The sequence below is a fragment of the Grampus griseus genome, assembly GCF_964374135.1.
Source record: "Grampus griseus genome assembly, chromosome: 6".
Lineage (NCBI taxonomy): Eukaryota > Metazoa > Chordata > Mammalia > Artiodactyla > Delphinidae > Grampus > Grampus griseus.
Window position 1 is genome coordinate 2,433,412 of NC_139000.1, and position 16,767 is coordinate 2,450,178.

The window sequence follows — 16,767 nt, forward strand, 5'->3', positions numbered from 1 at the left end:
CACTTAAGCCGCTAAATTACCACAAATACACCCAAAGAGATGACACGCCAACTTCTCCCAAGGTTTATTTGCATGAGGAGGGAGTGGTGTGTGAAAATTCTATCTTCCCTCTTCTTTTTGAGGAAAAAAAAAAATTATTACACACATGAGTTAAGAAAAGAGAGGGGGTGCTAGCACGTGAATTACCGCGGGGAGGGTTCAGACGGATATAAATCCCACATGTCCGGAGCCCGCTGGCGCCCTGCGGGAGACATGCTGATGCCACGGGAGCGCGGAGGCCACGGGAACGCTGTCTCCATCTCCTACAGGTAAAGGCAGACACGGCCCTGCTTTCTGAGCCTCGGTTTCCAATGCTGTCAAATGGGTGCCAGTGACTCCTACTCCACGGGGCTGCCCTCTGCCTCCAGTCTTGTGACTAATTATGACCGTCTCAGCGTCGCCAGGTGGCCCGGGGAGCAGCCCGGAGCAGGCGCAGCAGGACAGGTGACTCCATCACGCCCAAGGAATATCAGAGTGGGCTGGGCACTGTCCCGGCCGGGTCCACCGCCACCAAGAGGCAGCCCAGGTGCTGGCCTGCTCCTCCCCAAGTCACCAGATGGCAACGCGGGAGAAAGGCTGAGGGCCAGAGCTGCTCCACTGGGCAGGGTGAGACATGTCCATGACACTCTGGTCTCCTGCCTGGGCTGACCATTTCCCACCACCAGCAGGAGGCCCAGACAGGAGGGAGGGGGCAGGATGGGGGCCCCAGAGCTGGCCCAGGGTGTGGCCAAGCCACAGCCACAGGTCTCCAGCATCAACAGAACCCACTGTTCAGCGGCACCTGCACCACCTGTTTCCTGCCCCATGGCCGGGAGGTGGCCAGGGCTCCCCCCAGCAGCCAGGGTGGACAGAGGTCTGTGGGCCAAACCCCAGAGCCCTCAGCCGCTTCAAGGAGAGTGGATTCGGGCCCCAAAACTACCCAGAGGAGGTGGATGGCGTCACCCAGACGTATCAGGGATGCAGACGGGCGGAGAGAGGGCACAGCACCAACGGCAGACCAAGCCTGGCCTCCTGACTACAAAATCAGCTCGACTTTGTTCACACCCGCACCTGGTCCCAGAAATGAGCCCGCGTGCTCCCGGGAAGCACAGCTGTACAGTCCACTGCAGAGATAAGCCAGACGGTAAACATACACACACGGGCCGTGGAGGTGAGGTTTACAGCCTGGATTTACTGACTCGGTTATTCACTGCAGACAAGGCATGCGTCCTCCACGGTCCACCCCTCAGCTCCGGCCATGGGAACAACCAGGAAGCGCACTGCCCCCATGTGACCCTTGAACGGGTCGTCCCCAAGTGCTCCAGCGTCCCTGCAGTGCTGGGGGCGGCGGGCGGGGATGCTCCAGGAACCTTGCGTCATCAGCCAACTCAGGGAAACCGAGCTGCTCCCAGACACCACAGAAAACCCACGTCGCTCCAGGAAGCAGACGCTGCGTCCACACGCTGGTTCCTGGAGACGGTCGCAGCTCCCGGGACGCCCCTCCTTAAGAAGTGTTGGAAGAGGGAGCTTGTCAACCAGAACACAGAGGCTCACGCAGCCAGGGGCTCGGTGGCTCCCGCCAAGAGGATTCCACACGCACAGATCCTGCGCTTCCCCTCCAGACGCCCCAGAGCCCTCCTCCCTTCCACCCTTGGAGGCACCTGGGGCAGAAATGATGGCCCCATTTTACAGGTGAGCCAGCTGAGACCCAGGCACAAAGCAAGTGGCCCAAGATCTCCCGTGTTCCCTGGGCCCGTCTTCCCGCATCACCTCCAGGAAGGCACGTGGAAGGCACGTGGGTCACAGGAGGTTAGGACAAGTCCCTTCTGCATACGCAGCTACAGAGGCCACCACCTGTCGGGGGTCGGGCCCTGCCTGGTCCGGAGCTAGCAGGCCCCAGGCATCATCTCCCTCCAGCCTCACAACCCACCTGTGGAGGAGGAAGCGGTGTCACCCCAAGAAACTCGGAGACAGGAAGAGACTTGCCCAAGTCATACATCAGGTAACAACGGCCCTCAGGTGCCTGCGAGCACCTGGCTCCCTCCCCCACCCCCGGCTGGGGACTGTCACTGGAGCATCCCTGCCTACGACCCAGCTCTCCAGGTGCACCAGCCCCCGAGGCCATCAGCAGCGGGCAGCGGCGCAGAAAATCCCCCAGTTCCATTTTACAGACAGAGAAGCTGACTGGGCTCGGCTCACCAGAGCAGGAAGGTGTGCCCAGAGAAACACAATCCAGCCATCAGTTAAGGGCCCCAGGCGTCCCATCAAGAGCGGGCCCTCATCCCCTGGGGCCCCAGGGACGGTCCCAGCCCATGGCTGGTGAGACTCACCCAACCCATCGGCGCAGAGAAAGGCGCCCACATCAGTGAGCCCCCTGCAGAGCAAGGCCGATGCAGGACGTCCCCAGTCACTGGGGTGAGCGTCAAGTTCCCTCTTGGCTTCTGCAGAGAAACGGCAGCCAGGACGAGAGGACAGGCGACCCAGGAGGAAAATAAGAAAGGAGGAAACGGGCTCAGAGCCAGCGGCCGACCCAGGCCTGGCCCGGCCTGAGATTGGCAAGCCAGGAACGGGGGCTGGGAGGTTGTCGACCTGCTCTAGAACGGCTCCCCTGCCCTCCCCACCTGGCTGACTCCTACTCCTTGTTCAAGGCTCAGCTAAAAGGTTACTTCCTGCAGAAAAGTTCCCTGACTCCGCCTAGTCTGGGGAGCGCCCCACACCACCATAGCGCTGGCTCTCCAACCCACCTGACGTGGAGCCCCGAGCAGTGACGGAGCGCCTCCTCCTCCAAAGCCTGTTAGGTCGTTCATAACTGTTATCAGAAACCAGCCCTTCGCAGTGGTTAAGAATCCGCCTGCCAATGCAGGGTACACAGGTTCGAGCCCTGGTCTGGGAAGATCCCACATGCCACGAAGCAACTAAGCCCGTGCGCCACAACTACTGAGCCTGCGCTCTAGAGCCCACAAGCCACAGCTGCTGAGCCCGTGTGCCACAACTACTGAGCCTGCGCTCTAGAGCCCGTGAGCCACAGCTGCTGAGCCCGTGTGCCACAACTACTGAGCCTGCGCTCTAGAGCCCGTGAGCCACAGCTGCTGAGCCCGTGTGCCACAACTACTGAAGCCCGCGCGCCTAGAGCCCGTGCTCCGCAGCAAGAGAAGCCACCACAATGAGAAGCCCGCGCACCACAACCAAGAGTAGCCCCCGCTCGCCGCAACTAGAGAAAGACCACGCGCAGCAACGAAGACCCAACGCAGCCAAAAGTAAATAAATACATAAATCTATTTAGAAAAAAAAAGAAGAAAGAAAGCAGCCCTTGCTACTGCCCATACACACAGGGGGCCCGGTCCATCTCCGGGCCCTCTGCCAACAGCGAGTCAGATGAAAGCTCCCTGGGCTGTTTCCTAGAGCCGGATGACGGGAGTCATCATCTCCCACCCAGGATGAAGAGCCACCTTCCTTTAGCAGCTGCAGGCACCCCGCCAACATCCCCCAGGGCTCACCACTCCGGGGCCTGCCCCAGCACTGCCCTCTGTGCCCGAGGCTGCTGCCCGGCCGGGGACCCAGGAGCGGTGACAGAAACCCCAGGTTCCCCTCCCTCGGGCCGTGCCCCTCGAGGACCGTCTTGCCCCCAGCGCTCAGCGCCCACGGCAAGAAGCTGCTGGAGGAGGAGGGCCTCGGCCTCCGTCCCTCCCTCCCTGGCCTCACTGGCTCACCTCCCGTCTCGGGGTCTGCTCCCCAGGGCCCAGCCTGAGACCCTTACACTGGGGGGTGGCAGGGGAGGGGGGCGTAAAATGGCCGGACATCGGGTAGCGCCTGCCACTCACACAAGCTTGTTCAACTTTCAGAACAGTGTGGTGAGGACCCTTAACTGTCAACATCAGCACCTCCAGTTTATAGGGGAAGGAAAGCAAGTTCCCCAGCATCACACAACGCATCAATGACAAACACCGAAGTCCAGGCTCTCACTTCCCTGTCCTGCCTGGAGTGGCCAGAGAAGACCATGCGGGCCTGACTCACCTGCCGGGCGCTGCGGGCCGGCACTTCTAAGAGCCCGTGAAAGCGTCTCAGATCGAAGACAATATTGAAATATTTAGATATTTAAACACACTATTCGTATATTTGCCTTTACACCAATGCAGGCATCAAATGTGACTTGACATTCCTTATGGAGGAAGAACACAGGGGCAGGTGTCCAGGCCACTGCAGTCCCAGGCCACAGAGCTGCTCGAATTCCTCATGCAGTTCTCCCAGTCTCACAAGGGCGGTACTTTTTTATTCCGGTAAAGTGCACATGACGTAGGGAATTCCCTGGCGGTCCAGTGGTTAGGACTCAGTGCTTTCACTGCCACGGCCCGGGTTCAATCCCCGGTCGGGGAACTAAAAATCCCATGAGCTGCGCGGTGCGGACCAAAAAAAAAAAAAAAAAAAAGTACACATAACATGAAATTTAGCATTCCCCATGTTGTGCAACCACCTCCACTATCTAGTTCCAGAACTTTCCATCACCCCTAACAGACCCCGTACCCGTTAGCAGTTGCTCCCCCCTTTTCCCCCCACCCCCCCGACAGCCACCGACCTGCTTTCTGCCTCCGTGGATTTGCCTGTCCTGGTCATTTCATAGACATGGAATCGCGTAACTCTTGTCCCTTTGGGTGTGCCTTATTTCACTGAGCGTAACGTTTTCAAGGTTCACCCACGTTGCAGGATGTCAGTGCTGCGCTCCGTTTTATGGCTGATAATATCCCATTGTCTGGATAGACCACATGTTGTTTGTCCATCACCCGCTGAGGAAGACACTTTTTTTTTTTTTGGAAGATACTATTTTTATCCCAGTCCTACAGAGGAGGAAACTGAGGCTCCGTGAAGGTCAAGCTCCAGGGCCCACAGTGGTCAGTGGCACAGCCAGGGCTCCAGCCCTTGGCCCTAACCACACAGACTGTGCCCAGACATCACAAGAGATGGGGGCGTCCGGTCCCTCTAAGCTAGGAACGCAGAGGCCCAGAGGGGAGGGGGAATGCGGCAGGTGGGAGGAGGCCCGGGGAAGCCAGAGAACCCGTCCATCTGCAGGCCCGGGGCACACCCCGCCGCCTTGCCTCCCGCCTATTTCCTTTGAGCCCTAGGGTGAAAAAAAACAAAACCGCTTCAGGCGGAGAGAGACCTCTGGCATCCAGATGGGTGCTCAGAATCCGTATGTGTGAGTAACCCGTCGTGTATAGAGGAAAACAGCTTGGATCTGAAAGGTTCCTTGTCTCTCACCAAAATGACTATTGGGTGTTTCTCTCTCCTGTCCCGGTAGCCAGATAAGCTGGGCGAGGCGGGGAGGAAAACACAGATGCCCAGTCTCTGCGGTGGAGGGTAGATTAAGGATGAGAGGAGCTTAAGGGCAAGGGAGGGAGGGTCTCAGGATGTGACTGTCATGAGCTTAAGGGACCAGAACCTTCCACCATCCCAGGGGTACCTGGAGGCAGGGCGTGAACAGACGAAACCTCTCCAGCTGCCCCGTGCGCCAGGGACCGGGACCAGACACCCCTCATGCAACTGAAAGGTGGGACAGTCCACGCTGCACCCACGACCACTGTCCCAGTGGGCACCTCCCCATTCCCGGAGGGGCACGGAGGCCAGGTGCGGAGCCCCGCCTCCCCTACCAGGCCAAACCTGGCAGAAACACTGCCGCCAACCAGAGCCAACCCCGAGGGGAGGAAAGCAAAACGTGGGCCTTGGACTCTGGGGTCAGGAAGGCCGGGGCGAGCCCAGGCCCAGCCTCTCGCAGCTGCGTGGCCCCGGCAGGTGGCTTAGCGACTCCGGGCCTCAGCCGCCAACAGGGCCGCGCTGGGCCCTCACCGCGGGGCTGGGGTCGTCCACGCGCTCAGCACGGTGCCTGCACGCCCTCCCCTGACGGCATCCTACATTTGTGAGACAAATACGACCATCAAGCGAGCGTGGATGAAAGCTGGAAATGTGTGGACGGCACATTTAGGAGAGAGGCCGGGCAGAGGCAGGGCTGGGCTGGGGGGTGAGGCACGCGGAGCAGAGGAACATCCGGAACCCGAAGCCGCCCACCTGCCAGGTGACTCCGGTCCTGGCGACGGCCCCCCAGCACCCCACCCTGCCGCCCTCCACATCCCGGGAGACACCTCTCCTGCCGCAGCCGTGAAGCCCCCAGCAGAGAGGATGAACTTGGCAGGCGGCAGTGGGGCAGCATCTCAGAAAGTCCTCTGACAGCACAAGACAGAAAAGTGCCCCACACTCCACACAAACGACAACCTCGGGGGGGGGGGGTGCCTCGGGGGGTACTTGGGAGCGGGGCCCATCCCTGGAAAGGCCCAGAGGCTACCAAGCCCACGGAGGGATGGGAGGCCAGGCGGCCGGCATCCGGGGCCCCCTGCCTGCCTGGACTAGCTCTCACCGGACACCATGTGCGCACGCTGCCTTTGAAACCAAAAGCACAAAACAGAACAAACCGACAGCAGCATTTACGGCCTGGAGTTTAAGTTGGCTCAGGGGAATGAGGAGTAGGTGTGTTAAAAAGAAGTGTTTTAGGGCTTCCCTGGTGGCGCAGTGGGTGAGAGTCCGCCTGCCGATGCAGGGGACGCAGGTTCGTGCCCCGGTCCGGGAAGATCCCACATGCCGCGGAGCGGCTGGGCCCGTGAGCCATGGCCGCTGAGCCTGCGCGTCCGGAGCCTGTGCTCCGCAACGGGAGAGGCCACAGCAGTGAGAGGCCCGCGTACCGCAAAATAAATAAATAAATAAAAATAAGTGTTTTAATCCTTATATAAACTCTGCAGAGATGACAAACAATCCCCACGAAACTGAAATGTCGTGCGTTTCTAGCAACACTGAGGCTTCCAAAGGCAGGGAGCCTCGCTTGGGGGCCACCCCCGTTCCCCCATCCCGGCCGGCGGTACCCACGGCATGGCCCTGCCCCCTCTGCAGCCGTCCATTGTTATTGCTGTTTACCATTTGGGTCCAGAAACCAAAACAGTCATAGCAGCCACAGGATGCTGACCAGAGCGGCCCCGGAGAGCGCGGAGCCTCCGAGGACCAAGGACGCGGCGCCGCGGCGCGAGCAGAGGGCCGGGGGGCCCCTCCCGGCGGAGCCCGAAGCTTCCCGGCTGAGCAGGGCACGCGGTTCATCCCACACGCGCGGTGCTGGCGCCTGATCCGGCATCGAAGCAGGTCTGCAGGGCCCCTGCCCTGACCTCTCTCCCGGGTCAAGCTCAGGGGCAGGTGCTAGGGGAGGGGCATCTACAGGGAGAAGCAGAGCCCCAGGCTTCCAAGGGCCGGGCCGCCCAGGGTAAGGGTGTGGAGGGGCGGGCAACACCCTCTGAGCACACATCACCTCCAGATGCTGGGCCGAGAGCTTTGGGTCCCCTCTGTCTGCTCTGTCTTCAGCCAACCCCCAGGAGGTGGCTGTCAGAAACCCCCTTTCACAGCAGAGGAAACAGGGGCCGGGGCACGGGCGGGGCACAGCACACAGCCCAGAAGTGGCGACCAGGATTTGAACCCGGGTCTGAGAGGGTACAGCGCTGCACCCGTCTCCACCCCAGGGACGCGTCGGCGGCCGCCCCACTGCCCAGCAGCACACGAGGCCAGGCGCAAGGTGGGAAGTGGGTCCAGGGCGGGGCGGTGCTGCCCCCAGACGGCTTGGCCAGAATGAGTGGCCCAGGACCCCCCGGTGGTGGAGGAGTGGACGCCACACAGCCATCGGGAATGGGACGGAGGATGTGTGTGGATGGGGCGGGAGGAGACAAGGATGCCACGCTCTGCGGCCCAGACTTGAAGCGGGAGCCACAGCTGCTCACAACCGGACGGTGCAGAGCTGGCCTGGCCCCGTGGCTGGGCCTCGGGCACACAAGGAACCCCCAGAGCCCGCGGCCTCGGGCACCCGCCCCCCACCGCGGGGCTGAACGTCACTTACAGGCCACGCGCCCCGTTCCAGCTCAGAGCTGAGACAGCACCCGAGGGGAGCGGGTGCAGGCAGCAGGCTGCAGAGGGGCCCCTCCGGCCCCTCCTCGGGAGCCTGCCTGGGCTTCCTGAGCCCAGCCACCAGCCTTCTGCCCGTGGTCTTTCTCTGCATCTTTCTCTCCGTCTTAATGCTTCACGAATCCCTTATTCTGTCTCCCCTCCAGAAGGTCAGACACAGGTCAGGGGTCTCTGCCTCTTCTGCCCAAGGCCCGTAGGCAGATGGGACTTTGAGTAAATGATGGAGTGACCCTCCCCCAGCTGCCTGGGAGCGGGTGAGGGGAAGGCCGAGCCAGCCAGCCCAGCCATGTCTGGACTCGGGCACTGCGCGGCCCCCCAGCCTGCTCACCCACGGAGGATCGTGCCAAGGCTGCTCTGTGGGCGAAGGGAGGAGCGAAGCGAAGGGCACGCCAGGCTCCAAGAGACCTGGGCGGATTGGCGAGAGGCCTCGGCCCCCACGCAGCTGTGCGCCCCCAGGCCAGCCTGTCACCTCTCCATTGACAGGGGGCACGGCCACCCAACCCAGTGCCTCACAGGGTCTCCCCAGGCCCAGGGGAGGCGCCCTGGCTGGGCTGCCAGGGAACAAAGTTTGTCAGGACAGGGCATGGCCAGGCAGCAGCGATCTGCCTGGGGGGCAGAGTGGGAACCCCCCCACCCCAGCTTCTGCCCCCACAGAGCCCCATCCCTGAAGCAACCACCCATCTCCAACCTTTAGTTACCTAAAGGCGTCCAGTTTTCACCAGCAGCTCAAGTGCCACCTCCTCCACGAAGCCCTCCGAGGTCTCTGCCCCCAGGGATCCAAACATCCGCACCTGCTGAGGACCAGCACAGCCCCGCACGGGACAGCAAGTCCCGTCCCATCCAGCCCAGGAGCTCCTCGGAAGGAAGCGGCAGAGAGAGCGTGTGAGACCCCTTCCGGCAGGAGTCCCCGGTCACCCCCAGAGGAAGGGGCAGCGCTGCGGTCCACCAACCCTGGGCCCCTCCACTCCTGGGCCAAGGATCCTCCGTCCTTCCCCTCCCCACTCCCCCTACCTGGGGCCGAGTGGGAGGGGCTTAGGGGCTAGGGAAGGAGGGAGAGGCAAGCCCTGGGCCCCCTGGCATCCCACGAGGCTCTGCAGCAGCTGGGCCGCCAGAGGCAAGGTGAGGCCAGGTGGACGGGGGAAGGCAGCTGGCCCAAGAGGCAGGCAGCGAGCCGGGGCCAGGGTCCGGCCAGCAGGAGCAAGCCGGCCAGCCGGGCGTGGGGTGGAGGCGCAGTGTTCTGAGACTTCGCGGGCCTGGTGGGAGGCCCACGCAGGTGGCCACCGTCACCCCCTTTCCAGGCAGGGAGAGCGAGGCTCAGCCAGGCCGGTGACACGTCAGCACCAGGATCCTCACGGCAGCCGAGTGGCCGAGCGTGGCCCCCTCCACTGCCATCTCAGGCAGCTCATCGGGCTGAGAGCACGGCCTCAGCCACGCGTGCTCCGGGGCCGAGAGGAGGTCACCCCACGGGGCTCAGCACATTTTCTGGCACCAGGGAAGTGGTGAGGACGCTTTGTTCCATGGACCACTTCCTGTCTCATGAGCCCATGCCAAGGGCTCTGGATACAAACGGAGACGCGACTGCCAAGCGCAATGGGAACAGGGAGGGGGGAGCCCCGGGGACCAGGACACCTTCGCAGGCCCCGGGAAGGGCTCTGAGCAGACAAGCGGCAGCGAACCGGCCCACTGCCTGGTTCCACCCAGCCTACAGGCTAAGAAAGGTGTTTACGTTTTCAAATGGCTGGGGAGAAAGAGAACAGTATTTCGTGACATGTGGAAAATATATGCAATTCACGTGTCATCCTTCACGAATACATGTTGGTGCACAGCCCCTCGCTCGTTCACAGATCATCAGCGCTGCCTCGGCACAATGAGGGCCGAGGTGCGTACCCGCGACAGGACCGTCTGGCCCACGGGGCCTGAAACATCTACTGCCTGGCCCTCGACAGATAACGTCTGCCCACCCCTGCTCTGGGAGTGGGTGGTGGCTGCCGGCTGGGCGCCAGGGGAGAAGCAGTTGGATTCAAGGGGCAGTCGGGAGGGAGGTCCACCTGGCAGGGTCTCAGTGGTAGGGCTGCAGGGCGTCTGCCCTGTCCTGGGAAGATGCAGCCACAGACGTGGCCTGGACACGGGGACAGGAGGCAGGGGCTGGAGGGCACCGCCCTGCCGGGGAGGCGACATCCTCGGTCACGTGGACCTCATGGCAGCAACGGGCTGAGATGAGGCACCGGGGCGGGGGGGGTCACCTTGTGCCTCCTCACCTTGTCAGGCCCTGGGCCCACGCGCAGCAGGGCCCCCATTCCCGGCACGGAGACGCCCCATTTCCAGGGCCCAGACCACAGACAGATGAGGGCTGCCCCTCACGACGGACTCCCCACCCAACACAGCATTCTTCGCCGTTCCACCCCGGCAGCCCACGCCAAAGCCAGGTTTCTGTCATCAGCACACGTGGCACAAACCAACCACATTCCACCAACGCCAGCTTGCGCCCACCCATGACCTGGGCAGGCGATGCCCGACGGCCTTCCCTGCCAGCTCCAGACCCAACCTCGGACCCTGCCCCACACAGCCCTGCCAGTGACCCTCCAGCCAGCAGGTCAGCGCTAAAGACGAGACCCCGGTCCACCGGCCTCTGCTCTCCCCTCCCCCATCCCCACCCCCTGCTGCACAAACTGGGTGCCACAAACCCTGCCGCCCGGAAATGCTAATATTCGGGAAATCAGCGTCTCTCAATCTTCTTGTCAGTATCACCCCCCCTAAGGAGCCTTTCCAGGCATTGTCTTAATCGCCCTCCCCGGGTGAAATTTTAATACCACAGATGTTCTGTATATCTGTCCTGTACTGTTCTTTTATCTGGGTACATCTGTGCTTGATGCATAAAAAGAATATGATTTCTTCACCCCCGCAGATCTGATTTCTGCCCCCTTGATCATGGATTACATAAAATGTATTATTAGAATTAACATTACACAGTTCTTTTCACTTCTTCAATATGACCACCAGGAATTTTAAGAGACAGATGCAACCCACACATTTTCTACTTGACAGCACTGATACAGACAGAAGTACAAGTGTGAACACATGCAGCACACAGACGGGGACACACACACACACGCCTGGGTTAACTCAGAGGTGCACACTGCCCAGGTCTCAGGGCTGAGACACCCCAGCACAGGTGCACCTACACCCAGATCCTGGTTTCTACATATGCCTCTGCGCTGCGGACCCGGAGCTCCTTCCACAAACGGCTGATTCCAGAGCTGGACAAAATAAAATACAAGATGAGCTCAGATATCTTGTGCCAGGAAGGAGACAGAGCTCACAAAATGATGGGAACGTGTCAAAAAGACACACGGAAGCAGCCTGAAGCAGTTGCCACTGGTCAGACCTGAGACCATCTGAGCGTCAAAATAAAGAGTGACGGTAACAGATGAGAATCTGTGGAATAGGATAGGAAGCCACAGTCCACAGTGGTAGACGAAAAGAGGAAGGGACGAGGGAAGGAGGGAGGGAGGGAGGACTGATCCTGTCACTGTCTCAAAGCACCTTCTCAAGAATACTCGTGACCTACAAGGGGGATTGGAGGGCCCTCGTGGCGCAGCCGTCCGGCAAACAGCGCCAGCATCAAGCGATTACAGCCAACACCCCCAGCAAGGGGACGCTTGGAAACCACGTGCCACCTGCTAGACAGGATGCCAGGAGAAGGCAACGGTGTGCTCACTCCACCCGCTCCGGGTGCAAAGCCTGAATCCAACGCAAGGAAACGGCAGATGAACCCAAAGGGAGGGACATTCTGCAACAAAAGGGGCCTGTCGCCTTCAAAGGCATCCAGGTCGGGAAAATCAAGGTGAGGCGGAGGGGCCGCCCCAGCCCCCAGGTGGACCATTTGCTGAAATGGGCATTTGTGGATACACGCGCTGAAGCTCGAGTGGATTCCAAGGCGGCACCATCCCCACTGTTTTCCGGGTTCAGGTGGCCGCTCTGTGGCTGCAGAGGGGACCTTCTTCTGTAGGAAACATGTGAGGGTGCAGGGCACCAACTTACTCTCGGGTGTCAAGATGTGTTCACACTTAAAACGAAACCTGGGGCTTCCCTGGTGGTGCAGTGGTTAAGAATCCACCTGCCAGTGCAGGGGACACGGGTTCCATCCCTGGTCCGGGAAGATGCCACATGCTGCGGAGCAACTAAGCCCGTGTGCCACAACTACTGAGCCTGCGCTCTAGAGCCCGTGTGCCACAACTACTGAAGCCCGCGTGCCTGGAGCCTGTGCTCCGTAACAAGAGAAGCCACCACGATGAGCAGCCCTCGACAACTAGAGAAAGCCCGCGCACAGCCACGGAAGACTCAGAGCAGCCAATAAATAAATGAATAAATTAAATCTAAAAAAAAAAGCAAAAACAAAACCTGACTTGAAAAGAAAAGGCGTCCTAGTTTCCGCTGGAATCGGCCTCCATGTCCCTGCTCCCCGGCAGCCCAGGCATCACACCCCCTGGCCTCAGGAACCGCGTCCCCCTGCCTGCACTTGGGAGCTCTCAGGACACTTAAAGGCCACTTCCTCATCCACAGGCACCTCAACAACCTGTTGTGTGTCCTGCTCACCTGAAAGCATCTCAGAGCAGGGACTGGGCCCTTGCCTGGCAGCGCAGGGGCTCGCAATTATTCCTCGAAGGAAGGACCGGAATGACACGGCAGCAAAGGGAGGCCCGGCTCGGCGGGACCCGGAGACCCCTCGGGAGGGCTCACACCAGTCCGGAGGGGGAGGGATTCACCGTCCTGGGTTCAGGACAGTGAGCTACGAGCGTGGCTCCGAGGGACGCTTGTTTACTAAAGCAAAGTGTGCAAAACGCAGGGTTAGAGGTACATACCCGGTTCACGGGTGGGGGGCAGGTCAAGGGCCAGGCTCGCAACGCTTCAGGATGGGAGAAGAGTGAAATCAGAGGAGGCTTCCTAGAGGAGGCAGCCACTAGACTAGCTCCTACAGGAAGAACCAGGACAAAAGGAGGGGTAGTCTTCCAGCATGGGCCCGGCACACGATGGACCCTGATGGAAAAGGCTTAGGGGAGGGGGGCGCAGGCTGGAACGTCGGCACAAGGCAGGGACGGGAAGGACTTGAAGCTGGAGGTGTGGGCATGGGGGAGCTCTCTCTGCCGTGTCCCTGCAGACGAGCTTCCCAGCCTTGTTCTACGGAGAGGAGGCCTGCCGGGGTGGGGGGGCAAGAGGCTGGGCGGGTGGTGCCCTAAAGATTCAGATTGCAGACCAAACGCAAGGGCCGTCTGCCGGCATCAGCAACCTCAGGACCTCGTAACTGAAGCTGTCCCAGACGCACGCGGTCTCCTATTAGGATCAGCAGATCTGGCCGCACCGAATTACTTTAATTAAACCCAACGTGGCTGCCAGGCATTCTGGATAAAAAAAAATAAAGCACACCCGACCAGATCCAGAAGGGCAGGACAAGGGGCAACTTGGATCTGCCTGTGAACCCTTCCTAGCACCTGGCTCTATACACAGCAGATGCTCGGTAAATGTGCGTGGCTATTATGCGCCTTTGGGGCCAATAACCCAGCTGAGATCCACGCAGCAAACGGGAGGGGCACTCGACGCGCGATCCTTGGAAAACAGGATGTCACCGGTCACAGGAGAAGCCAGAGCGGCATTCTGGAACGAGGGGACGTCAGGCAAGGCCTCTGAGCTGGACGGGTCCACGTGAGGGCACAGAGTGACAGCAGGAAGATGGAAGGGCCCTGCCCACTCGCCAGCAAAGTGTCCAGATCCCCCAGGAAACAGGCACGCGCTCCCCACCCCATCCAACCCATGGAAACAGACACACACCGTGAACACCCTGAGGAGTGGGCCAGGAGCACCCCTCAGAAACTCAGCGAGACAGCAGAGGGAAGGCTTCTGAAATACACGGTCCTGGAAGGGAGCCCTAAGTCCAGGTGTTAGTTTTACCACTTACTACCTGTGTGACGTGGGGTGAGTCGCTTGACCTCTCTGAGCTGTAGCTGTCTCATTCATGGAACAGCGGGGACATACGCCTCCCAGAATCATGACTCGCTCAGGGCAGGTGGATAAGAAAAGGCAGCCGTGATTCTTCTCGTGATGCCACCACCACGGACCAGGAGGACCACGTCGTCTCCCCTCCTCCTTGGAGGGAAGCTCCCCAGACAGCAAAGAAAGCCACACAGATAGACCGCCATGTTCCTCTCCCCAACCCTGCACGGCCATACATGGTCAAGAGAATTGTTTAATCGTGAATACACAGATGGGGCCATGCGCCTTAACTCAGCCATCCCTGTACCAGCAAGAGACACACAAAGATGGGTGTGACCAGCCCCACCCTCCGTAAGAGGACAGGCAGGGGAGACCAGCCCTCAGACACCAGGGGCCACACCTGCCCAGATAAGATCTCTAACGTTCACCCAGCGCAGCACTGAGGATGTTCTCTACCCTCCTCTCACTGAGTCCTCACAACCTGGCTATGAGGCAGCCACTAGTACTGTCATCATTACATAGATTGGGAAACTGAGGCCCCCAAAGCGGTCACTCCAGGGAGGTGACAGTGCCAGGTTTCAATAAGAGCACGTGGCCATGAAGACACAGACACTCGCCCATCCGGGTCTCCCTACCGCCCAGCCCCCCGACACTCCTTCATCCGGGCTGGAGCAGGGGGGCTCAAGGAGGCTGTGCCGGGTCAGCGTTGCTGGCCCAAGGATGGCTCCAGGGACCCCAGGAAGCGCAGGGGCTGAGCCAGGCCACCTACCACAGCCAGCGCGCCCTCTCCCCCTTCCTGGCCAAACACAGCTGGGAGGGGCAGCTCCGGGACCCAGCCAACACCCCCAGCCACCCCCGGCCGTGCCCTGGGCCCCAGGCTCTCTACCAGTCAGCCAGGAGCCAGCAAGCCTGGGCAGCCCCTGCAGCTCACAGCCAGAGGCAGACACTCCCGCTCAAGCCCCAGCTCTGCCCTCAGCGGCTCCAACACCCTCAGTTCCCCCAGCTGCAAAATGGGGTAAGTATGTCCCAGCCCCCGGGGGGTGAGGGCAGAGGAGAGGACTGGATCTGAGGGCACCCGGCCCCGGGAACTCGGACTACTTAGCACTGAGAGGGCCCAGAATAGTTCTGGCTTCAGTGGGACCTGGGGACCAGACGGCAGGCCAGGGCTCCCTCCCTGGGCCGTCCGCTTCCCGTGGAGTGGGAGGGTGGCCCCCTGCCCCCGTCCCCTCAAGACTCTTCTTGGTCAGCGGCCACCCCCATCCTCCCTGAAGGGGGGGAATGCCCCCATCTCCTTGGAAATGCGGTCACAGCCAAAGGGCAGAGGCCACGCAGTCCAGCCTGGAAAAGCAGTGACTCACTCCATCCCCCTCCCCCCAGCCCGTTTCAGCTGTCACTGGCTTGTGAAGGCCAGAGGGTCACAGAAGAAGGGGCTGTGGGGTGAGCAGGAAGGTTGCTCCTGGGAGACCTGGGGTGGCCCCTGGCCCCGCTGGGCACCCAGGGCCCCTTCAGAGGTGCTGGGGTGGGGGTCGCGGAACCCGGAGTGGGGGGGTAGGACAGCAGCCTCCACTCTGCTTAAGTCTTCGCCAAGTTCCCTCTAAGGGGCCACGAAAGGCAGCGCCCGCCGGCCAAGCAGACATTTTCCTGCCCGCCCGGCAGCCACATGCGCCTCGGCCGCGACAAAGGCCACACTGGAGGGAACAGGGAAGCATGAGGGGCTCCTGTTCCCACCAAGTCGCGCGACCCTGGGGGACTGGCCCTGCTTGCCCCCCCCCAAAGGGTTCGGGAGGAGGCTGAGGCCGGCGAGGGGGCGGTGCCCCCAGCCCAGGGCTCCCGGCTCCCCGCCCCGCCGGGCCCCTCCCGCCGCGCCCCGAGCCCCTGTCTTCCAGGGCGTCCAGCCACCAGGCGCGAAGCCAGGGACCTTACACCTGACGAGGCCACCGGCTCGGCGGGATCCTGGGGTCGGCGGCGGGGCGGGGCGGGGGGGGGGGCACTCGCTGCTTCCCGGGGCCCAGGCCCGGGAGAGGGGGCGGCAGTGGTGAGCGCCCCGCCGGGGTTCGAGCGCCCCTCACCCCGGGAGGCGCAGGCCCAGCAGCGGGTGCTCCCAGGCAGGGCCCGGAGGCGGCGGAGGCGCAGCCCAGGCTTGGGGCACTTTGCCAACTTCGTGCCTCCCGGGGTCGCCCCTCGGAGGAGCCGGTTCCGAGGCCCGGGGCACGCCGCCGCTCCGCTCACCGTCCCGCCGCCTGCCGACGTCCCCGAGCCAGCCGCTCTGACCGGGGTCCCGGGACCGCAAACCAGGGCCCCTCCCGGCGCGCCCGGACCCTCACCTGGGACATCTGCGGCCGGAAGTTGACGTCCTTGAGGTCGATGGAGCCGGGGGAGAGGTTGTGCAGCAGCTGGCACAGGAGGACGCCGTCGCGCAGCGCCTGGGCCAGGTCGAAGACCACGGCCGAGGGCCACACGACCCGGTGGTTGGGCGGCAGGACCTTGCAGTCGATGAGCCAGCGGCCGCACTGCCGCCACTGCTCCATGGCGCCCGCGGCGCCCACCCGCCCGCCGCTCGCTGGGCCGGCCGGCTCAGGGCAGCGTTCCGGCCGAAGTGCAGCGGCCGCGGGGCATCCCGCCCGCCCGCGCGGGGCTCGGCGGCCGGGGCGGGGCTTCGCGCGGGCGGCCCCGGGTCTCCGCTGCGCCGCCGCGCGTCCCTCCTCTTCCTCCTCCGGCTCCTAGCGCGCCGCAGCTCCCGCCCACGTGCGGCCGTGGGGCAGCCGCCGGGCAGCGCGTCGG

General features: G+C 62.1%; 1 protein-coding gene across 4 annotated transcripts in view; it reads right to left on the reverse strand.

The window, feature by feature from the left end:
- The window catches only part of VAV2 (vav guanine nucleotide exchange factor 2), a gene marked incomplete at its 5' end in the record, with an annotated part of 176,320 nt that extends 159,806 nt beyond the window's left edge, over positions 1-16,514 (reverse strand). For all 4 annotated transcript variants that reach the window (XM_082655862.1, XM_082655861.1, XM_082655860.1 and 1 more), the window contains one exon: positions 16,311-16,514. In XM_082655862.1, coding sequence (XP_082511988.1) covers positions 16,311-16,514 — 204 coding nt within the window. The remainder of the gene's footprint in view (positions 1-16,310) is intronic.
- Positions 16,515-16,767: the final 253 nt, after the last annotated feature.